The 25,641-nt window shown below is 32.3% G+C and overlaps 1 protein-coding gene across 3 annotated transcripts in view; it reads right to left on the bottom strand.

Moving 5' to 3' along the window:
* LOC110023213 (D-alanine--D-alanine ligase) overlaps window positions 1-25,227 on the bottom strand; it is a 49,258-nt gene extending 24,031 nt beyond the window's left edge. For all 3 annotated transcript variants that reach the window (XM_020722517.1, XM_020722519.1, XM_020722518.1), the window contains exons 1-14: window positions 24,641-25,227; window positions 19,870-19,941; window positions 19,172-19,215; window positions 18,962-19,073; window positions 18,128-18,199; window positions 17,386-17,448; window positions 12,553-12,630; window positions 12,204-12,296; window positions 12,003-12,122; window positions 7,090-7,167; window positions 6,480-6,695; window positions 6,075-6,122; window positions 4,872-5,114; window positions 2,130-2,233 (exon numbers count right to left, since the gene is read on the bottom strand). In XM_020722517.1, the coding sequence (XP_020578176.1) occupies window positions 2,130-2,233; window positions 4,872-5,114; window positions 6,075-6,122; window positions 6,480-6,695; window positions 7,090-7,167; window positions 12,003-12,122; window positions 12,204-12,296; window positions 12,553-12,630; window positions 17,386-17,448; window positions 18,128-18,199; window positions 18,962-19,073; window positions 19,172-19,215; window positions 19,870-19,941; window positions 24,641-25,033 (1,736 nt within the window). In that variant the 5' untranslated portion in view covers window positions 25,034-25,227. The remainder of the gene's footprint in view (window positions 1-2,129; window positions 2,234-4,871; window positions 5,115-6,074; window positions 6,123-6,479; window positions 6,696-7,089; window positions 7,168-12,002; window positions 12,123-12,203; window positions 12,297-12,552; window positions 12,631-17,385; window positions 17,449-18,127; window positions 18,200-18,961; window positions 19,074-19,171; window positions 19,216-19,869; window positions 19,942-24,640) is intronic.
* Window positions 25,228-25,641: the final 414 nt, after the last annotated feature.

Raw genomic sequence — 25,641 nt, 5'->3', positions numbered from 1 at the left:
CATTCTGGCATGCCTCTAATGGAATTGGAGTTTGCCTGGTGAAGCATATCCAACGCCTAAAATTGTATATATTTTTAACTACTTGTGCGGCTCTTCCTTCATTGGCAAATACATTGTCATTGGAATATACAACTTCTCATTTCTGCAAATCTAGTTCCAGTTTGGTTATTAGTTTTTTCCGTACATACATGCAAACTTATTAACATGCATTTAGGAGATTTTTTTATTTTATTTATCAGTCTGCTTAAAGGCTTACTTGAATACATGAGTCGTGACGTGCAGTAAGTACTCAAAATGATGCCATTTGTTTATATTTTGTATGCATCACCAGACCCTGCAAAGAAGAATGCATGCCTATAAATAAAGGTTACTTTCATGTTATTTTTGTGCCAATATTGAGTCCATAGTGCTCCAAGAGACAGTACGATGGTCCTGCTCACATTCCTTAGCAAGCTACAAGGTCATGTAAGTTTATTTATTTCATTCTTTTGTCCTGCTTTTTAAGATTTGTACATTTTGGGCATTCATTGTCTTTTTAAATTCAACTGTGCCATGCTTTATCCAAAAATTATTGTTTTTTACTTATAAGTGATTTTCAACAATTTGTACATGTCAACCCTAGCATGAGGCATTACGAAACAGAACAAACTTACCCATCATGTTAAGAAAGTTATGCATACGCAGTGCACAAAATACCACAATAAAAGTTGCCTCATACTAAATAAAAAAAAAGAAGACTATGGATGGTGTGCAAAACACTTGGACTATATGTCTTTGGATCCACCACACCAAGAAAGGCGTGCATGGATAATCGAGTAGAGTTTCCAAGAAAGGAAAACACAAAATAACACGATATAAATTTCTCAATGCATAAAAATATATGTGCACGGGGCATACAAGGAACCTATGAACACATGCACAAACTAGATCAATATGAAGCAGCCTTCCCGGACTACTTCAAAGTTTAAAACCAATCGAGGCAATCCATTTGGCAAAATAAATGATCTTAATGTTTTTTGAGTTAATATTTTATCAAACTAGGTGTGTCTTTGTTGTCATTATGTATGACTCAATTGCCTTATGGGTTGCATAAGTAGGCCAACAAATATATAATTATCTTTAATTTATTCAAGTTATAGTTGAGTTTCTATTATTTGTTTATTTCATTTAACTTTGTTTTAAAAATATATAGAAGTTTTGAGCAAATAATGGAAATCCATCCTTTGAATTTATGTAGGATCTTTATGGCTGTGTAACCCTTTCTTCCTCACTCATGCATTAGGTTGTGCACACTTTTTCCAAAATGAACCTCAAACCATCACACAACATAACATTTCACCACCATATTCATAGCTAACAGAAGCAACATTATAAATTAAGTTTCATAAAAAAAAAAGATGTTTTTAACATGTGCATTAGTGCAATGAAGTGTTTAGAAACATTCTAAAATATTTTAAGTTTATTTGGCATCTTATAAGTTAGATGCCAAGTTTTGCATCATTATTATTTGCATCAAAATCCATACAAAACTATAAAAATCTAAGAGTTTTAAAAAATGAATGTAAATTCAAGATTTACCCTTGTATTCATTCTAGAAGTTAAATATTCATAATTTTCTCATTACAAATAGATTGTTTATGAAATAAAAAAAGTCATTCTAGTTATTCAATTTTTCATTATAAAATTTAAAGCACATCACATCACAAGACATCACTAGAAAATGTCAGCTACTATGCTCAAAATTTTCTCGAGGGGTTCAGAAGTTGTCGAATAATGACCGTAAATAATCCCAAGATAGATTGATCAATAAAAGGAGATAAAAGAGCCGCACGTGGCATTCTATTCCAGATCATTTGAATAAAAAAAACGAAGAATGACATACATACCACTCAATTCCTAAGTATTTACATGTCTAACATCTAATCTTCAAATTTTACATATATGCAACCTTAATTAAGCATGAAAAGGGGTATTTCACATTCTATAAGTTAAATAATGATATTTTTGATGTGATACGAAAGGTTTGGGTGGTATAAATGTAAACAGTAAAGTTTACGTATTAGATATGTAAATACATAGGGAATTCGGTGGTATGCATGTAAATGCCCCTAAAAGAAGGTAGTACTTACGGTAATAACCAAACAACATTTGAAGAGCTAATTTCATATATGTCCCCATGATTGGCAGATGCATATCCATCAGTAGGTGCAAGCATACAAGGCACCACATCAAGCTGGAAGAATAAATAAAGGTAAGCTTAGAAAATCAACTAATATAAGCATTATAATGTTGCAGGAAACTGACATTTATTAGTAGAATTACAACATGCCATTCAAAATTTAATTGGTAATAGAGTATTTGAAAGATACCAAACTTTATTTTAGCCATATTTAACTTAAATCCTACCAAACGATTAAAATGGCAACTTTAAATCCCACAGAATCTTAAATCTAGTTTCTCCTATGTTTTTCCTTAAATGAAGGCATTGGCTGAATTTAACTTAAATCCACGAGTATTAGAAAATCTTTGCATTCAGCTGCTCACTTTGACACTTCTTCTCATGCTTCTGTTGCAACTCTGATACGATTTGAGAGAATTTCTCACATAAATTAGGGCAAACAATATTTTTATTTCAAGAACATCAAACAACACAACACAAATACATAAGATAAAATGCCAACAATTTGAGAGGTAGGCGATCTCTCCAAAATCTTACAATTTGAGAGGTAGGAAATCTCTCCCAAACCTTAACTCTAAGACTCAAGACAACAATCTTATGCATAACCCTAATCCTAAACCTATTGGGCATATTTATACTAAACAATAACAAATAACTAAAGACTAAATTGCCCTTAGGCACTGGCGTAACAAAATTCCACTCCCAAAAAGACACATTCTCCTTAAAGTGGTAAAAAGTGAGTGTGTTCCTCCACCACCACAACCTTCTATGTTTCTTCATCCCCTGCTTCCTCATCACACACAGTTAGAACCTATAATGTTTGAATCTTGCAACAGTGTCCTGAGGGAAACTTCTATAAAACCAAAAACATAACACCTTAGCCCGCTTCTCCTAACTCATTCTCTGTAAGGCGCTTGAGTGTCGCTACCGGTCACGGACAATTATTCCTATCCCGTGGAGACTCTCTCTGAATTTTCACTACTTTAGCTTTTGATATCGACATTGTTATAGCAATTTGGCAAGGCACTCCACTTGTGCCACTCTTATTCTCATGTTCCATTGCATTTTTTTCTTCAACCAACTGCGCTAATTTCTTAATTTCCCCCAATCCTCGCGGCCTTAGCAAACTAAATGATGCTCGAATTCTGGCTTTAACCCTTTCATGAAGTTGTCTTGATATGCCTCTCAAATGACCGAATAACATATCAAATTTTTCCCTATAATCCATGAAGAACCCTTCATGAACCAGTGCAAAAAATAACTCATATAAATCTTCTTCCCGAAAGGCTTAAAAAAGTTCCAACAAACAATCCTTAAATTACTCCCAAAAGCGGATTGGGTATCTAGCCTCTCTTCACTGAAACCAAGCTAGGGTTTTTCTCTCCAAACACACTCCTATTGTCATAAGCTTCTCCTACTCATTTAGCCCATTCACAGAAAAAAATCACTCCACCCGGTACACCCACTCATGTGTGTCTTTCCCGAAGATCGACATCTTTAACTTCCAAACCCTAACATCTCCACCCCAACTTTCTCTCCCTCCGGTGTTTACTCACATATATCTAGAGAAAACTCCCTCCTTCGATCATAGTAATACCCCATTCTAGCTTCCCTTTTTTCTTCAAGCTCCTCCATACCTCTTGCATGCCCTGCTCCATATTTAGACCCACTAACCTCTGTTAGATTTCTTTAATCCACCCCATCCAAGCCCTAAGAGGAAGTTCTTGATGGTGGACGCTTTCCTCCTCATGTTCCTTTCGTTCGATCTCTTTCTCTTTTGATTTAGCCAAGGATTCTCCGGTCACCCCTTGGTCAGGGTTTGCAAATTGAATGGATTGCATCTCAATAAGCTTCCTCATCATCCCCTCCAAGCTTTCAAATCAACCCTCAAATCGATTTTCCATAGAAGAAAACCTTCCTTATATGATTGAGAACCTTTCTCCATCTCAAATTTAATTTGGCTTGCATCTTCCTCAAATTTCTTCTCCAAATCATCTATTTTCTTGGCAGCCAATCCTCCATGAACAAGGGAAACACTACTATATGTTAAAATCTAGTTGATGGCATCTGAAATAGTCTGAATCGGGTCTTTGCTAGATTGATCCCAAATAACCCTTAAATTAATGTTAATGATTTAATCTAACTATTTTAGATTTAACAAGATTGGAAAAGTTTAATTATATATTATATTATGCTAACTACAATAAATTAATAAGTAATCAGTCTAAAAAGTTATAAAAAAAGACTAATTAATTTAATAAATTATTAATTAATCAAATATAATTAAAAAATAATAAAATGTATATATTGCAAACAAATTTAAATCCAAAAGAAATTGGATATGATCAGATTCAACCTATGTCATGTCAAACAATTTCTGAGAATTAACCATCTCAGCATATTGACTAAATCCAGATTTACAATATTTCCCGAATCCCACAAACTTAAATCCCAAAAAAATTGCCAAACAACCCCTAAAAGTGAAAGTTAAATATAGTTGTTTCAGCATAATATGAAAGACTGAAAAAAAAAATTTTGTTATTTCATAATGAGATAAAAAAAGCAGCTAAATATACAAGTACAACACAACAAAAGAAAGCTAAATAATTATTATGAATTACTTTTCATTATCTAAATCTATTAATGAACATAAACTACAAATATTCAAATACCACTAGTTTGAGAGGCTTACATCGCCAAAAGATTGCAAATTTAGCCAGACATTTGTTCCACTCATGAGAGAAACTTGACGTTCGGAAGTCTCACCTCCAAAAATTACAAAAACCTTCCTTTTTGGGACATTTTCGACTTGCTTTGCTAATTTTAACTTTTGAGACCATACGCTCCAAGCTTTAACGTGTGTTCTAAGAGAAGGAAACCGCAGACAAGCACGGTGAATGATAGTGCGTAATATATTTGAGTGAGAAAATCCAACCTGACAATACATATGACATAATAACTTATATATGGAATTAAATATAGCAAAAATATTGTTATAAATTAAAAGAAACTCAACATTGTACAGATATAAAACATGTGGATATTTAATAACCAATTAGGTGGACTGGTTGAGCATCTTTCTTGTTTTATCTCTTGGATTCCAAGGATTTTCATTTTCAAATCTTTCAATCGGTCAAGTAAAAAAAAAAAGTATTGACACAAAGTGCTAAGCAATCAAAATGCAAATGTGTAGTCATGAAGAGTGATGTGGCAAGAAGCAACTGAATTCATGTCCATATTGATTTTCATGGTATTTATGGCACTAAATCTATTTAATAAAAATTTAAAGTAAAAAATTTGTTCAGATTACAAAACATGCTAAGACAAGTAATTTGATGATTCAAAGAAATAATTTTACTTTGGCTTGCTTCAGTTGGTTTTATCATATTATTTTTTATTTCATTTAGATTTTGAATAATTAGCTGCTTGTCCGGTTCTCTGTTTTCTTTTCTTTAATTTAGGTCGGCACTGTTCTGTCAATTTAACAATTCGCATTAACGAGCAACAGGTTGATGGGCTTAAAGAGAGATAATTTAATGGAAGATATGTATTGTGAGGTTACTGTTTTTGTAGTTATCCGCTGAGCCTGTTGTTCTTTTCATGAGATTTTAGCACCGCAATAATCATTGATTGCAACACTGTTGAGGCCATTGAAACCGGAGCCTAGCCATTTTGATTACACAATCGAGATTAAATAACTTTGGTCACAATCGAGATGTGTTAAGTTCATTTTGTGTTCATATTCGCGTCATATTTAACTGTATTTGGCTTCAAAAATGCAATATATAGCTGACAATGTTAAAGAGTAAGAAAACGGTGAAGCAGAACTATGGCCTACCACTGTAAGAAAATTTTATTTTCCAATTTGTGGGTGCGAAAGGAGTTTGGACAGTACCTTTGAAGCTTGCTGGAACATAAAGCTGCTTTGCTCCATGCCACTTATCTAGGTACAACAAAAACAATCCCAGAATAACATTAAGAGCCATGTTCAGTTAACAGAAGGAAATCAATAAGCCTTATGTTAAAGGGGCATTTACATTCGTAGCATTACAATTCTTATGTCATACATATCTCACACCTAAACTTTCATATTTACATACATAGCACTTCGGTGCTTTAAAACTATGCATGAGAACATGTATTTGACTTTTAAAAAGTATTAATAGTTCCATTTTTTATGTGATATTAAGAATTTGAGTACAATGTGGTTAAATATGAAAGTTTAAGTGTGAGATATGTAAATATATAAGGGTTGTGAGCTATGCATGTAAATGCCCCTAAATAGAAACTCCCTGCTTACCAAATTTATATCAGTAAATACAATGGTACCAGATTTTGTTTCTCCAAATACAAGGTCCTTTTCGGATGATGAAAATAAGTTTACAGGAGAAGGCAAAAACCAACCATCAATCCGAGCATACTCTCGCAGCTTAAAACACTTAAATAGTAAAGCTGCCCCTTGCCTTATATCTTCAATGACATCAGTGGGAAAACGAGGCGGGGTGTGGTATGCAACCTCCAAAAATAGAAAATTTCAAAGGCTTATAAACCCAAAATAAAAACAGCTATCTCGATCAAATATATTTTAATTTAAATCAAAACATGAAAAAATAAAATAAAATATATAGCACTCGAAATATTGCCATCTACAAATTTGGCAACCTCTTTCATCCATTTTTCAAATTCTCACTCAATTATCAAAATTCGTAATAAAACCACAACCTATATTTTTCATTTTATCAAATTCTCAATTGTTTGAATGTGGCACGGGTAAATACATCGGTTCGGCAATTCAAAAATATCACTTGGGTGGTAAATTTTATAAATAGCAATATTTCAGGTGCTATGTATCTAATTATTCCAATGAAAAAAGAAAAATAAAAAACAAAGGTGAGATATGCTCTTCACACCTGCTGAGTTGGGAGATATTTTCTTCGATAGGTGAATAATGTATCCTCGTTAGCATCATTTTTGCTACAAAGCTCCACCTGTCAATGATGTGTTGATAACTAGTCGTTTTAGCTTATGATGATGAGTTGAAACGAAAGACCAAAACTATATTTAGAAAATACAAAAAGAATCAGGGATTCATTAATTTCGTGGCTTACCCAAACAGTTTAACATTTAATCCTTCAAACAAGGGGAAATTTGATTGATACCTTCAAAACTCTTGAAATACTGCATGCAAAATGAATACATTGAATAGGGGCATTTACATACATACCATCCAATTCCAATGTATTTATATATCTGACACCTAAAGTTTACTAATTACTTTTATACCACCCAAATATTTCATCACATAAGAAATACCACCATTTAACTTTTAAAAGGTGAAACCTTTTCATGAATACGTAAGGTAGTATATATGTAAAAACTGAATGTTAGGTGTTATATATGTAACTCCATAGGAAATTGAGTAGTATGTATTTAGTTTTTCCTATTAAATATTGATAAAATAACATCATCATGACCATGAGCCACATCCCAACTATTTCAGACTTGACTTCATGAATCCTCTGTTCAATTAGTCTTGAGTTGCATAAGGTATCAAGTCAAACTTACACAAAAATATTGGACAAATTTTTTCATGTTATCTTTGATCTACGTACTTTCCACTCCATTTTCTTTACAGATATTCTCTCTCCCCAAACAATTAATGTGTTTATTACTTTTCATTTTACATGTTTCAATAACACAAATCTACCTTTAATAGGTGATACCCACCTTATTTTTTTGATATATTCATTTCATGCTCAATTGTTTTTAATTTTTTACCACGAGTTAATCTTAACATTCTCATTTTAGCACACAGCAATCATAACAAGTTCAATTTTACCATGCAGAACCCTCTTATCACGGAATTATTTGCAGTTTATCACTCAAAGGAAAACAACATTATTTGAGTTTGTTAGTTTTAAACAAATATTTATTTATTCTAAAGTGATTCCCCATCGAATCAGCCGGCTTTAAACCCACATTCTTTTGCCTGAGATAAAAGGACATAAACCTATAAAGTACATGGATCATTCATTGTTAGTGAATGCTGAAACTAATTAATTTTAATTTAACGAGCAACAAACTTCTAGATAATGTATTCATTTATTTTACTAATCCTAGATCATTAAATTCCATTATTTTTAGCATTTAACCTACCCTAGAAAAGTAATCTTATATTAAGATATCATAAAGTAGCATAAAACTCCGCTTGAGTATATATACTATACTTCATCAACAGCAATACAAAAGAAATAAGGAAATTTGCATGCACACCACACAATTCTTATGTATTTACATAGCTAATACCCAAAATTTGATATTTACACTTATAACACGATGATGACATAAACTTATGTTTAAAAAGGTGAATTTCACTTTTAAAAAGATAATGGTAGTGATACTTTTTAGGTTAAGTTAAAGATTTACATGTTATGCATGTAAATATGAATGATTAGTGGTTAGATATACAAACATAAGAATTGAGTGGTATGTATGTAAATGCCCCAAAAAGATATAGAATTAATGATTATCCTTGATGGAACTCAGTTTTGACTGAAAACTCTTTTAGTCATTCCATTAATAATCTAGTGCTAATAATTGGTTCATTGAACTCTTAACTCTAATAATTGAACTTTTAAAATCTTTGCAGAATTTCTACAAAAAATATTGTTCTTAATACACATCAAATCATTCCTTTTGCTCTATCTTATTCCTTTTCAAGGTTAATAAAATCATTTGTAGGTCAGTTCCTCTGTGCACTTTTCAATTAATTGAATTTTTCTTATTTCAGGCATAGAATAAAATTAATTCTCTGACAATACAATTTGATTTTCCACGGCCTTTATTCCACTATGCTTGCTTATAATTTTAACAACAAAATTACAAAGTTTGATTGTCGTTCAATTACCACAAATCTAAACACTCACTGGGTCTTAAATACTTGATATTAAAAACGTTGTTCCAGTATTAATTTGGTATCCTTTTAGACAATGAATCTTATATAAAGACGAAGAAATTAATAAGAGATGAAATGACATTTTAAGAATTCTTCTAATTGTCAAGTCTATATATCGCTCAATTTACACATAGCAAGTCTCAAAAAATATGTTTTGCCATTTTTAAAAGCATAATTCTATTCTTTAATTAACATTTTGTACCACCTCACCGCACCGTGATGTCTTCTTAATAATGAGTGTTTTGATTCTATACTATCTTAAAGGGGAATTTCCATACATAGCACACAATTATTATGTATTTACATATCTAACACCTTAACTTTCACAATTACATTTATGACACTCAAAACTCTAAAATCACATAAAAAATACCACCAATGATAACTTTTAAAGGTGAAATACAACTTTTATGAATAGGTTACACTAAAGTGTTATAATATAGGTGTAAATATCAAAATTTAGGTGTTAGATATGTAAATACAAAAGAATTGTGAATTGTGTGGTATGTATGCAAATTTTTCTATCTTAAAACGTCTTTAACAAACTTCAACTTGCTATTGCGTCCAATCAAATTTGGTTAAACTTTAAGGTTTCTAGTTTCCTCTTCTCAACAACCTATCTTTGAAGAATGATAAATTTTAATCATGTAATTCCACCACATTATCCTATAGGAAATTTAACTATTTAGTTCCTTTAGAGTCTAAGGCATACAACAATAATTGCTACCCTATGCTATTTGATTAGACCTTCTCCAGGATTTACCTTATAAGCTCTGCCATATGAATTTTATTTCCTTCTTATTAAAAAATTGAAAAATTTACATACATATCACAAAATTTCTATGTATTTACATGTCTAACACAAACTTCCACTATGTTTATAACATTTTGGTGTGATATACCTATGCATGAAAAGTTATATTTTACATGCAAAAACTAGGCGAAAGTGATATTTTTTTTATCTGAGACTAAAGATTTGAACGGTCACATGTAAATATTAAAGTTTGGGTGTTAGATATGCAAGTATATAGGAATTGTTGGGTATGTATATAAATTACCCTAAAAAATATTCTCCTTTTGACAGGCCCATTGATATGGGTAACTAAAACGTTATTTTTCCTTTAAAATGTATGTTTACCCCTACTAGATTACATATTATTTTATACAACCATTTATCTGCCACACAAAATAAAAGGTTAATTTGTGTACAACTTCCTACAAATAAACAACTTAATGCAATCCATAAGAGTAAAAATCGATGATTTTGTAATGAGCCTTAAAGGTATAAAATATGTCGTTCTGAAAACAACAGCTTATTTCAAAAAAATAAACAAAAGATTACAAAAGTTGTAAACAAGTTTTAAACTACCAAATAAAATATGGGACTGTTTGAGATCACTTTTATTTTTTTCTATATTTAATTTTTATTTTATTTTATTTATGTTTTGATTTGAAACAAAACATGTTTGAGATGCGGGAGCTTTCCCGCATAGATTTTTTCTAGCACAGTACCACGGGATTCAATATTGTGGAGATGGGTCGCCGAAACAATACGGTTTTCCTTTCTTATGCTTCCTTTCATATTATCTTTCATTCTTAGTCATTCCTATATATGTGTTGTATCAGAGTTTGGAAGACAGTTTTTATAGTATTTTTTGTTAGGAAAAACGCCAGCGTCTAGGGTTTCCCTTTCTAGGGTTGTATCTGAAGGCAAGATGTTGTTTTGGTTGTAACTTCTCTGAGGTGGCGATCTTTTTCCAAAGAATCCAATGGTATGTTGCTCAATCTTAAGGGAGTATTTATCCTTACCCAATCCTCCACGACCTCCCCAGCTACTGCAATTGTCTTCCCCTCACTTCTCTTTGTTGCCCTCGCAGTCCCATCCCTCCACCTTTATCGTCGCACTTGTTCCTTCCATCTCCTTGTTGTTTTGACCGCTATCAAGCCCTCCAAACTTGTTGCAACAGCCCAGGACAACAGTCCTGCTATCTTTTTCCACAATCCTGCCACCCCGCAGCCTATTTCATTCATTCCATCCACCACCCTCGTTGCCACAGCCCCAAGACAGCACTCCTGTAGTTGTCCTGAAGTTCAGAACCCTTCCCCTTCACTGTCCTTCGCTGTCCCAGTCCTCTCCTTGGTTGCGCTATCGTTCCAGGCCCTCCGCTTCACTAACAATGCAATACCAACCCCTCATTTTGTTGTCCCAGCAACCCACAACCCATTTCAGCCTCCTACCACCACTCCCCGACCACCTAGCCGACCTCCACCCCCCTCCATCTCGCCGGATCGAGCCCTAGCGTGAGCTTGTCTTTTTTTGCCGAAATTTCCCTTCTGAGTGTACTTAGTTGCAACAGTTTATTTGTTTTTAGTAATAACATTCTTTTTTTCTATTATAGTTTGGGTTAGCTCCGGTATCAGTTTAGTTAGTTGATGTGAACGTTCTTAAAAACATCAAAACATCTAAAACTTTTTTGAATATTTTCAAAAATATGTTAATTTATCTTTGGAGAAAAAACATATGAAAAATAAGTTAAACAAACATGTTAAAAAAAAAAAAAAAAAAGATCCCAAACAAGCCCTAAAGGATTGTATAGGATCACTTTGATTTTCTTATTTTTATTTTTATTTTACATCACTTGTTTTGATTTGAAATAAAATATGATTGACTATTTGATTAAATTATGGTTGTTTCTAAAAACACACAAAACACTAAAATATTATTTTGAGTGTTTTCAAAAACATGTTAATTTATTTTTAGAAACAGAAATTAAAACATGTAAAAAACATACTAGACAATGTTTTTAAACATAAAAGAAAAAAACAAAAACAAAAAAAAGATAAAATTGTTAACTAAATGTAACTTACCTCTGTTGGAAGTAGAGAGACCGGGAGGCATTGAGAATCTGTCCCAACATCAATAACAATGGTCGTAAACTCGCATCCTCCTTCCAAGAAAATCTCAACGAGAACCTTATCATCAATGCCCTGAGGGAGAGAAAAACAAGCTAAATGGATTTGGATATTTCTTCACCACTTGAACGTGTCCATCACTATAAAATAAGCTACCTCTGAAATAAGATCCATAGATTTTAAATAAGAATCATCGACTCCATAAGTTACTGAAACACCTATACTCGATCCAGCCCTCGTTGGCTTAACCTGCGAGCCCATGGAAAGCAATTGTAGTTAGATTAGATACTTTTTTTTCTGCATGAAATGAAGAACAAAAGCATATAATGGGGCATTTACATACATACCACCCAATTCCCATTTATTTACATATCTAACACCTAAGCTTTTAATGCATATGTAAGGTGGTATGCATGTAAAAATTGAAGTTTAGGTGATAGATAAGTAAACACATAGAAATTGAGTGGTATGTATGTAAATCTTCCAAACATAATGTCGCACTTACCACAACTTTCCCTGAATCCTTATCCAATTGATGTTGATCAAACCATTTTGCCAGTTCACTCTTGTCAGAATGATTTGCCTTAAAAATCAGTAACCAGCCAAATTAGAGAACTTATACATTAGTGACAGTTTGAGCAGACATAATAGATAGAAATGAAAACAAAGATATTTATAATTTCTTCGCACAAACTTGCTCTGCTTTCACTCTGATAAGCTATAAAACTGATGTAATTTGGGCATATTTGCATGAAGAATGAACATAAACTAATATTTATAATTTCTTCGCACAAACTTGCTCTGCTTTCACTCTGATAAGCTATAAAACTGATGTAATTTGGGCATATTTGCATGAAGAATGAACATAAACTAATTAATGCAAACGGCATTTAACTGAAAAAATGAAATTGTTTTTAATGTTGTTCATTGCTAATGAAACTATCAAAACTCATACTTCAAAGCATCACATAGTTGAAAAGATAGCAGAATGAATTTTAAAAGAAATGGCCTGAAAATGTAGAATACGAGAAAAGAGTCAAAATGATATGCTAACTGTTTGCAGTGGGCTATTTTAGTCCCAATCTATGATAAGTCAATTTAGTCCACAGAATTTTAATGGGGACTAAAATAGCTCTCCCTCGAAACTATTTCAACTCATATTAAAAGAGCATGGGGACTAATCTGAAACTTTTGTGGACACTTGGATTAAAATGATACTATAAAAGTAGTTAGGGCACCATTTTGAAACTTTACTCTATAGAAAACTAAACTTAAAAATAGTTACAAACATAGTTACAAAAATAACAAGCTAGAAATTACGTTAAACAATTGCATAGTTTATCACAACATATATCCAAAAAAGCACAGTACAGAAAACAAATGAGAAAATGTGTCTTGATATATTCTCATGCTTGGTAGAAAGAAGAAAAATGTACTGCACATAGTATGTCAGAAATTTGTGGTTCTAACTTCAAATCTGACCTAAATTTATGAATAGAGATCAAAAGGCTGAACAAAATAAGCAGGCCTCCAGTTGAACGTAATTACTCTTACGTGTGTAACGCATTTCAAATTTATACTCCAACCCCTCCCAAAAATGAATGAGAGTTTAGTTGAGGTTCTGGGTCAAATTTTTAAAAGGCAAATGACATTATAGATAAGACACTATCTAGAGATTTCACGCTCATTTTGTGAGAACTTTTTAAATTTAGGGTTTGAGGTTTCTTAAGTGCAAGATCCTATGGTTAATTACTGCTCTCGATAATGGGAGAGCACTTTTAATTAAGGCTAATCATGAAGACATTGATTACTCAATATATAGTAGCAGCAAGATGATAATAATATTAAAATCCAAAATTTCAAATTCTATTTTGCTAGGGTTCTAATTTTTTGCAATTACTATTTAAAATCTGATCTTTTATTATGTTATTATGCGTTCATTGTTACATTTTGAAAGTGTGACATGAAATATTTAGTACCAGTACTATCCCAATCTTTCATTTATGCAAGGATGGATCTTCAGAATACCCTGTTCACTGTGTATCAGTTTAGATGTGACACCAATATTCGCTGATGCAGTAATCGAAATTAGAAATGATGGAGCCACCATTGTATATCAGTTAGAACTAAAGCTGCAATAGTCGTTGTACCTATCCACAACATGCGTACTATATGTCATCCTGTGAGGCCTTGCTACATTACAACACCTATATGTTGTGCCCCCGACCTGTGCATGGACCAAGATTTATTGCTCTTTCTATGTCGTGGTTCCTTGAAAGAGAGTCCAGTCTTTGAGAGATTGACTCCTATTGACGCCTCAACTTCGAAGAGGGCTATCATTGAGCAGAAGATTTGTCTGAAACTTGCCAATGCCTACACTCTACCAGCTAAGCCTTTCGTACTTGGAAGCCATGATGTAGAAGCTTCCACATATGGAAGAAAGTTGTAAAGAAGAAAAAGAAGGAAGAATGTTGAATTGAGGGTTCAACGTTTGTTACCTGAGTAACTTGTTAATGGACAAACTGTAATGCCGAAAGCAAGTATTCTCGTTCATAATCAAGTTGAAAATTTGAAACGGGTAAATAGTAATAGCCATACGAACGATAAAAAGTAGTCCTTCAAGAGCCAACGACAACATTCTCTTATCGAAAAGAAGAAGAAATCTGAATCCTTGACTGCATATGTGCATAGGATCCTATAAGTCGCAAAAGAAATATGATTAATAAAAAGGAAATATGAAAGACTTTAGTTCAGGTCTATAACCATCAATTTGTCATCTTCTATGGTAACTAAAAATAAAATTGACCAAGTCCCGTTTGATGAACATTGGGGCAGTCCAATAATCCACAGTCAAAAAGTCCTGATGAAAAGCTAAACAAATACGAATACCTAAGCCTCATGAAGCTGAAAACAAAAGAGAAAGAAAAGTCATGACATTTGGTCTGCGCTCCTGGAGTTCCGTCCTAGAAATATCCATAAAAAATGGGTTCCCAAAAAAGAGCCCAATAATGAAATATATGATAGTCGACACCCTAGAGAATCGTTCAGGGGATCCCATCATCAACAAATTCCAAACTCGAAAGAAGATACAAATATTAATCGTAGCCTTTGATGGATGAACTTTTTACTCCACATGATGAGCTAGAGATTCAATGAAGTCACCAGACATCTGTAGCTCAAAAAATTTGTTGCCCTGACCGCTCTCAAAAAACAATAACAAACGAAAGAGAGTTTGCTTGAGGTTTCGGGTCAAACTTTCAAAAGTTAGATGAAATTGTATATGAGACACTACCCATTTAATGAGGACTTCTTGATTTGAGGTTTGAATTTTCCCATAGGCGCAAGCCTATATCATTAATTACCCATCCCAATAAAGTGAAATCATTTTCAATTAAGGCTAGTCTTTAGAATGTTGATTACTTAGCATATTGTAGCAACAATTTATGATTTTATATTATAAAATTTGATTGAATTTTAAACTGTAAAAGTTTATCACTAAAAGATTAAAGGCATATTATTAGGAAAATGATGACAAATCCGGTCAAGATCTTATAGTTCCATCATCCTGGGTTATCAAAGACCCTAATCTACTTAATTCGAGGAGAAATCGGTTTGACCTGACTAAAAGATCCTTGTCAACAGCCACAGATTGCTTCGTCCAAGGAGATGTTATAGACCTGGGATGGATGTTTATCTAAACAGACTAATTTAAATCAATCTCATATAACAAAGAATTTTATGTCCTATCAAATATACCGTATGATCTATGTCTCAAATAATAGTAATTGGAGAAGCATATGGTCTACAACCATGATTGTAATTTAATGATTTAGAGCACTCGAGTCATAACCACTTTTTGTTGAGTCAACTAGTCAAGCAACGCAGACCGAGGACACAAGTCATTAATAGCATTAGTTGATTTAAAAGAAAATGCAGTGGTATACTTAATGATACTAGCTTCATGCGAACTGAGGCCAATCATAAATTTGTTGCCCTCGACGAAGAAATATGGACAGTGGATAGATTTTTGTTTTTCTTTTTAATGAATTTATTTTAATATTTTATAACATTTTATGAATTTATAGGATTTTATCAATTCTTAACACTTATCAGAACTTAATAAATTTGGTGAAATTATCTCATTTGATTAAAATTTTCTATCAACACGACCATCATTGAGATTTTGATTGTATTTGATCAATCGATTTGAATCTAATCAACTCTATCTTGCTCACAGATGAACGAGTTCAAGAATTATAATAATTAATTATTTTAGGATAAAATTTAAAGTTTAATTTCAAAATAGAATGCTCGAATTTAAATTTTCTATAAACTTGGCCAAATCGAGAATTTAATTTGACTGCTTGATTTAAACAATGTTAACTTTCTATCTTGTTTGTAAATGATCAAGCTTATAATATATATCATTTGAGTCTCAAAAATAGATTTTGAGACTTAATTTTGAAAATAAACCTCTCATGTTAAAATTCACTATCAATACGACAATCATCAGAGAATTAATCTGTTAATTCAAAACCTATCAACATTGTTCCATTTACAAAGGATCTGGTTCAAAATATTGAATTTCCTTCTTATATTATAGACCATATTGACTCAATCTTGTTTATCATTCTCGTCATGAAGTATTATCATTTTTAGTATAATATTTAATGTTATTGAATGCATGGAGATTAACAATCCAAAAAAACACAGCAGAGATACAAATGAGAAAAAGTGTCATGATATATTCTCATAGTTGGCAAAGAGAAGAAAAATGTGCTGCACATAATGTGGCAGAAATGAGGTTCTAACTTCAATCTGATATGAATTTATGAAAAGAGATGAAAAGCCAGATCAAAATAAGCCGGCTTTTAGTTGAACATATTTACTCTTTCGTGTCTAATGCACTTCAAATTTGGAAGATTCGCATGCATACCACTTAATACTTACGCATTTACATAACTAACAAATAGACTTCAATTTTTACATACTTCCACCTTAAGGTCCTTAACAAAACAAAAAAAAAGGTGTATTTCACTTCTTAAAAGCTAAAATAATGGCCTTTTATGTGTATGAAAGATTTAGGTGGAATAAATGTAAAATTCAAAGTTTAGGTGTTAGATATGTAAATACATAAGAATTAGGAGGTATGTATGTAAACGCACCTTCAAATTTACAATACCAGAAGGCTTATTTCAATAAAGAAATGCAGATGGATGTTTTGAAGAATTGATAGAACGGAGACATAAATGGCATAGAGAAATGATTGAAAATCTTACAAAATACTTAATGAAAAACATAATAATAATAATCTAGCAAAAATTTCTCTGGTTCACACCTGTATCAGAAAGCTTGGTATTGTGACAAATCCCTTTTTCTTGAGCTCAACCGAAGCATTGTACTGTAGAGAGGGTTTAAGAGTTCATCATTAGACGCCACTGTGGCTTAATGATAAAGTTGCAAAGCAAATGTATTTGCATATCTCACACATAAACTTTTATATTTACACACACGCCACTGAAATCTTTAATATCACATTAAAAAACAACACTATTACCATTTTTTAAAATTGAAATACACATTTCATGGAGAGGTTTAAATGCCAAAATATTACGTATGTAAATGTGATAGTTTAGATGTGAGATATGTAAATACATAAGAATTGTACGCTATGTCCCAATTAACAATCAAGGATTAGCGAATCAGTCAACCAGTTTCAGGCTTTACAGGTTAGCTAAAGAAAATAGTAACAAGAAAAATTTTAAATTTTGAAGAAATGCAAGAAAACAGAGAAAAAGATATTGGCTAACTATAGAAGTTTGCAAATTGACTACAGAAAGAGTTTATGTTTAAATCAGGATTTCAACTTAATGATATAAGCCTATGAATAATGGATCATGTATCAAAGTAATATTGAAATTGAATTTTCTTGCATAACAGATACTCAAGAGTCAATAAATGAAATATTATGAAGATTACCGCTTCGTCGATCACTTGTTGAACACAAAAAGTAATCTTTTTGAATGCCAAAAAATAGCTTTTTGAGAAAAAAACATCAAAGAGAGAGAATGAAGGGCTACCTTGTCAAATGCTTGACGACATTCGGCTGAGGGGGTACCAATAAATGGAACATTCGCTTTCTCCAATAGCTCCTGAAATTTTTCCAAGCAGAATAAAAAAGCAAGCAACCATACAATAGAGAAAAGAAAATGATTTTCCAAGCAATATGACATTCCAAAATAATGATGATTTTTTTTTTTGGGGATAAAGGTTAGGTTGACATTGAAAAGTGGTCAAGAAGATCTGTAGCCACACAAAAAGCGAGTGATTATGTTCTCCGGGTTATAGAAAAACTAAGGTCTTGTTTGGGATCAATTTTTATTTTTAGTTTTCTGTTTTCTCTTTTGCTTTATTTCAAAAACATCTTTTCGTATCGTACTTTTGTTCTTAAAAACAAATTAATTTAATTTTTAAAAACACTCAAAACGCTCACAAGTTGCTTTGCGTGTGTTTAAAAATAACTCAACCTGTTATAACCTATCAAAAATACTTCAATTTAAGTAAAAGCATAAACAAAACAAAACAAAAATAAAAAAATTATCCCAAATGTCCCTAATAAAATAAATAAGGTGCATTTACATACATAGTTCACAATTCATATGACTTTGCATGTCTAACACCTAAACACTCATATTTATATGCATAACACTTGGATCTTTTTAACACCACATTAAAAATACCACCATTATTACCCTTTTAAAAGAGGAATAATACAAATTGTTACAAATGTAAATACCAAACCCTGGGTGTCAGATATGTCAATACATGAGAATTGTGTGATATGTATGTAAATTTCCTAATGAATAAAAAAAAAATGCAAGAACAAACTAGCAGTATTAAATCATAGGACAAACCTGAATGCCTCCATCCTCACCAAAACGGCCATGAATAACAGGGAATACTATATCTACAGATATCGCAAGGTGTTCCGCAAATGCAGTTAAAGAACTAAAAGCATGAGCAAGGCTGCAAGAAGTGCGGTGTAAATTTAAGTTGGATGCGAACAGCATAAAAACAAAAAGAAAGATGCAAAAAAAATTCTAATTTTATGTAGAAATACAAACCTTTCTAACTTAAAATCAAAATCCGCAGGAGTGTTTGAGTATAACTGTCAAAGATGAAAATGCCCATCAAAATAAATGGATCATAAAGAATATAGATATTGCATTGTAAACCATCAAACTCCTAAACTATGTCCAATTAAACATTATTTTTACAAACAAGTGAATATTGTGGGTTAAGTAGGGATCTACATATGAACTTTAAAAAGAATACAGAAATAAAAAAAGATGCTGCGGTGATACATCATGCTGAAAAGAATACCATCATCAAAAAAAGATGGGGCATTTACATACCACACAATCTTATGTATTTACATATCTAACGCCTAAACTTTTTTTTTTTTTTTTTTAGTTGTTCCATTTTTTTAATGGGTAATCTTTAATATCACATAAAAAACCACCATATTAACTTTTAAAAACTGAAATACACCTCTTCATGCATAATTGGTATGTATGCAAAAATTAAAGTTTAGATGTTAGATATGTAAATACACAGGAATTGAATGGTATGCATGTAAATGGGAGTATTAATGAGAAAAAAGACCCCAAAAATGCAGAGTAAGGCGCACATGGAACATGAATGAGAAGTTGGGACCAAAAAAATCATAAAAATAGAATTATTGCCCATTAGAAATATATATAGAAACATAAATATCAAGTTGAAATTAAATTTTGTTAATAAAATTTGCAGAAACGCTAACCTGTGCAGATGATATTGCATATGCATTGAAATCACAATCAATGTAGTAGCAGCTAACTTGCACATCTTCTCCCTGAGGTGAAAAAAAAATAATGGCGAGAATTTTTGTTGTCTTTAGGTAGAAGAACTATAAAAAATAAAACCCCAAAAAAAAAGAAAAAAGAAAAGAAAAGACAATTTGCAAAATAAGCCAAAGTTTTTTTGCACCAACTTAATCTCAATGGCCTGTCTGAGCGTTTAATCAAGGAAATGGAGAAAATATCACGTATAAAAACTTACAATGAAAATCATTAGTGAAAACAAAAATAAGACCGAGGTGAAAACAAACACATAGGTAAGGTTTAAAGAAACCATTTGAACATTAATTTTGATGAAATAACAATTCGTTTACAGCATGATAAGAAAAAATTATGCAAAAGATAATAAACCCAAAAGTAAAGGTGGTATACAAAGTAAACCTAAATCTCAATGCAAAACTTTATTGTAATAGTATGAACTCTTACCCATCGATATATTGTCTGTTTGGCCTAATTGTCTCACGGTTTTGTCCTGTCGGTGTAAGTTCACAAGAAGTCACCCATCTCAGGAGAGCTCCTACACGAACACGCTTAACTCTGAAGTTTTTTTATGAAATTTTAACCATTGCACCAAAAGACATCACGATGATTAAGAGTTTAGTTTCATCCTATTAAAGGGGTATCATATTTATTCACAGCTTATATATGTGATCAGTCAATGCATTATAAAAATCTCACATATAAAAACATATCCAAAGAAAAGAGACAAATCATGGACACTGGGACTAAAGTATGGATTCATGTTTCAACCAGGCCCAAAATTCATCAACTTTGCCACACTTGAATTCGATTTATCCCAAATTAATCCGCAAGTTAACAATGGGCCTCAATCTGAGCTAACTTATTGTAAAGGACCTGAGTCATTAATTTAATTTTAGTGAGTGAGAAATACTGGTATGCAAAGACATAGATCACGATTTACTGCATAGCAATGAATGCCAAAGCTCTAACTAAGAAAAAATGAGTAGAAAGTACTATAGTCTTCTAAATATAAATCTTAAGGGAAAATAGAGTAAATAAGTGAGAAAGAATTTGAGGCGTGTCCTTGCTTTCCTTGAAGAGCAACAACCCAATATTCATTCTTTTGAGGGTAAAATAAAACGATAATTGTCCTCCACAACATGTTCTCCAAGATCACCACCTTCATCTTTTATAATCATTTGAAGTAGTTTCCAAAGCAACCTACTCATTCCAACATCCAAGTTAACCATACAAGAAAACTCTAGGAAGATTGCCAATTGATGTTTTGAACTGAAAGTTTTGGCCAACAAACATATTGCATAAATTTATTGTTATTTTTTAAATCTAGTTTTGAAATGTCGAAATTATTTTGTAGTCGTTCTTAAGTTCATGAATTAGAAATATTTAGAAATTTTCTTAGTTCATTGTATGAAGTGTATTAATTTAAGAGCATAAAATGAAACATAACCATTAATGTCCAAGGTGTAGTCTTTTAAAACACTTGAAGCCACTTGAAGCCATTTTTAAACACATTGTGCTTTAATAAGTTTATCCACTCCATAAAATGATACATTAAGGAAAGTGTGACTTCTCATAGCCCCTCATATTATTAGTAGATGTTTGAGTTATTTCCATTCATTTGTGTGTTGTTCTTCAATTTATAGGAGCAGGCATATGAGAATGATTATCATTATTTGTGGGTGGAAACTTTAAGTTCAGAGTGTCAGTTCAGATTAACGAATCGAGTTTGGGTCTGAACCAAAGTTAACCCGGCACAAATATAATTGACCCGAACCCCAACCCAATTGATAGATGGGTCAAATATTTATCCCGAACTAGCCTAACCCAAACTAGACCATCTAAATGTCATTATATGGATCATGCAATATATTGAATTAGCACAGCCCAATTAACCAAAATATGAAATGTTTAACCCAATTTACTAGACCCAAACGTGCCTAAACAAAATTTAATTAATAATTGTGTCAATTTTAAGTTGATTTTGAGGTATTCAGATTAACTTAGACCCAATATGAATGATAATTGGGTTTGGTACTTTAAAGTTTAATGCGAACAAGAAAATTTGCTCTATTAGCTCGAAGATAAATTTAGTTGATTTAGTTATTGATCTCATTATTGAGCTCCTCAATTTGCAACTATTATATTCTGTTTTACCTCATTGGTAGAAAATTGTATGAGGTTGTTGTAAAAAATAATGGCCACTCCAATGACATGTCCTGTAGCTATTAAGGATTTGCAAACATTGAGAACCTCAAATGCAAAGATGAAGTTCTCCTTACAAACTTCACAAAGCCTATCAGAGCATACCAATCTTATGATAATTGTTAGATATTGAAAATAACAATCTTACTTAAAGAGATATTTCTATCTTTGAATGTCATTTAAAAGCTAAAAAATCACTGTAGAAGTGCATTGCCCTTTTAGAATTAGGGGTGTTTGGCTTGTTGAAAAAGTAATGCAGTGTGAAATGAATGCAATGCATAGCTAATGTATTATCTTTAGAATACTTTGAAGTTGTTTAGTTCAATTTAAAATAATCGTACGACTTGGTATTTTTTTTTTTTGATGTAGAATAAAAACAAAATATTTCAAAGTTTGCGATATCTTACATAAATTATTGGATGTCAGAGCAGTGCGCGGCAGTAACGACAGTAATACTTTATAAATAGTTGTGTATTTAGAATTCACCCAAATCCAATGAATTCCAAATACACAGAAAATGAACTAAGGAATGAATTCTAAATACATTTTTATTTTAAACTATTATAATTCTTTTGACTGAATGCCTAGCTTTTCAAAATTCTAGCTAAAGGAATGCAATGCACTTCTTTTGCAATCGACCATATAGTCCCTTGGAGAACATGTTTTGAGAATCACATAAGATGTATCTTTCCTGACAAGAAGAAGCATGCTCTCCTAAAAATTTTTATTAAAAATGAACTAATTTTTCATCCTTGGCGGAGACTGAAAGTCTTCTTTCCTCTCACTAATTCTTGACTCAATAAATGGTGAGTTACATCCCTATTGGAGATGGAGAAGTTTATTCAACAAAAAGAAAGAAAATGATTTAAAAAGAAAAGGAAACCAAATAGATGCCAGCAGTGAAAGAGAATTTCTTCCAAATGGGGTGGAGTTTAAACATGATTGTATAAAAAAAAAAAATTGTTGGATAAAAACGATTATAAGAATGTCAATATTAGTGACACTTCAAAAGAATAAGACTAGGTAAGATTTTCTAGAGAATTCTTCCTGAATAGAAGCCTTTGCAGTAGTTCATTTTAATAAAAAGTGGTTTGTTGATTTTAGTTGTAAGCATCACCATATTAAAGACAAATTCAATTTTTTTAATGCTTCAACATTATAGATAAAATGAATCTATCGATATTCCAAATACATATTCTCATATGAAAATAATCTTTTTTGAGGGGCAAATCTGATAAATATTAAAGGTTATGTGAGGTTCCTTCAAAACATCTTAAGCTCAAAAATTAATGTTGCCCACATAGGGTCAAATTTCTTTATGGCCGCTTCTTATGTTTAACAAGATGAGGACAAATGTGCACAATAGATTTTTATGGAGATCTAAATTTAACCTCACCTTCGACGAAGGGTAGTATAGAATGAAATGAAGTTTATCTTAATGAAAAGTAGATTACCTTCGATTTTATAAGACTTCTTCAAGAAACAACGACTCTTTAACATGTATCCATAGTGATCTATTGGGGCCATAAGAAAGCCCTTCATATTCCACATTCCCTAAATTTTATCATTATTGATGATTTTATAATGTTTTCCATCGGTTTTCCTTGTTAAGAAAATATTGAGATTGAGATTTCTAGTGAATTCGAAAAGTTAAAGCAAACTATGGAAGGTTTGTGTTCCCTACAAAAGAGTCATAAAGTTAAGCATAGATAAGGGTTTCTCATTTTGCCAACATGCATGCAATCAAGATGGAACTTTCTTGTACATATGTCTCAGCAATAATATTTATAAATGATATTTTAAATTAAAATTTATTTATTATTATTATATCCATTTTCATTATTAGTATCATTAATTGACTTCTCATTTTTTAGTTCTCTTTTTTATTTATAACTATTAATTGGTAATATGTGTGTTTTAACTCTCCAATAAAATTTTTCTACATGTGGCAAAAATTTCAGCTAACATAAAGATTGAGAAGGAATAAAAAGTGACAAATACATTTACAGAACATTTCACACTCATCTATGGAATGTTGTTTCTAACCATAAAAATCATGCATACCACCCAATTCCTATGTGTTTACATATCTAACACCAAAATTTCACCTTTTCTTACATTCATAACACCCAAATCTTTCATATCACATCAAAATACCACCATTGGTGTATGTAAGTAATGCATAGATGAGGTGCATGTAAGTAAAAACTAATGTTTAGGAGTTAGATATGTAAATACATAGGAATACATTGGTGTATGTATGTAAATCTTCCAAAACCATATGAAGCCAACAGCAGGGTGTATTTACAAATTAAACATATAGAATTAAATGCAGCACAATTTACATTATCCACCTTCAAACTCTAGTATTCATCAATGAAATCAGGTGCAGAAAACAAAAGCAATCAATCCAGCAGTGGACCTTTAGCAGTCACCCATTATTCATCAAGTTGAAATTTTTAAGAATGGCAACTTATCAAATTACTAAAGCCTTAATCAATGTATACTCACCTGAACGTGGTCCAGAACAGACCTCGCAGAATTCAACGAAACCCCGCGTTCTGCAGAAGGACCACCACACACAATCCCTAACCTCAGCGGCCTTCCCTTCACTCCATCCTTCTCATTCAACCCCCATTGACCCTTCTCCTCAACCACCGCGGCAGCCTCAGCAGAGGCTCGAGGAACCTTAGTCCAGACTCCTCCTGCCGGACATCGATACGGACGGCTCGGAAAAGAAGCAGAGCTCTCGAGGTGAGCAGTACGAGCTTCTCCGAAGCTGTGGCCTCGCCTTCTTCCATTTCCAGACGAGAGGCGAACAAGGGAAGAGCCAGAGAGAGAAGCCATGGCTGGAGAAACCTGAGAATAGCAGGGTTTTTGGGGGTGGAAAAAAATTGTGGGCATTTGAAGGGGGGTAGTGGAGCGACCATGGCGACAAGGATTGAGACATGCTTTTTTCTGTTTTTCTTCTGAACATCGTTTTCAGGACGAAGATATATTATTATACTGAGGAGAGTGCGTGGGACTGAAGCTTCCATGAACGTTCCGTCTGTCTTGCTCCAGTGAGCTTCGCATACGTAACTCTTAGGATCGAACTGGAGAACATACACGCACATATTTAAAACCTTGACGGCGGCGGTCGACTTGACAAGGGGGGTTCTTGGTGTTCACCTAAGTTAGACACTCATAATTCTTATATAATATTGATGTGTAACACTTTTAGATGATTTAATTGACTAAAAGGCTGTAAAATTTTATAATCAATCAAAAATATTAATTAAAATAAAAATAAAAATATATTAAAGTATATTTAAATGATATTTTAGTATAAATAATAAGATTTAAATCTCGCCCCAACACTTAACATCACACGATTGCATGACTAGGGTTGTCAAAACTATTTTGTTCGTGTACAGCTCGTGTTCGGCTCACTAAGCAAACGAGTCAAACACGAACATTGATATATTTTAACTAGCTTAACACGAGATGAGCTCGTGTTCGACTCGTTTACA

Source organism: Phalaenopsis equestris, unplaced genomic scaffold (assembly GCF_001263595.1).
Source record: "Phalaenopsis equestris unplaced genomic scaffold, ASM126359v1 Scaffold000223, whole genome shotgun sequence".
Classification (NCBI taxonomy): Eukaryota; Viridiplantae; Streptophyta; class Magnoliopsida; order Asparagales; family Orchidaceae; genus Phalaenopsis; species Phalaenopsis equestris.
Note: the sequence above shows the minus strand (reverse complement) of the source record. Positions and strands in the feature narration are given on the sequence as shown.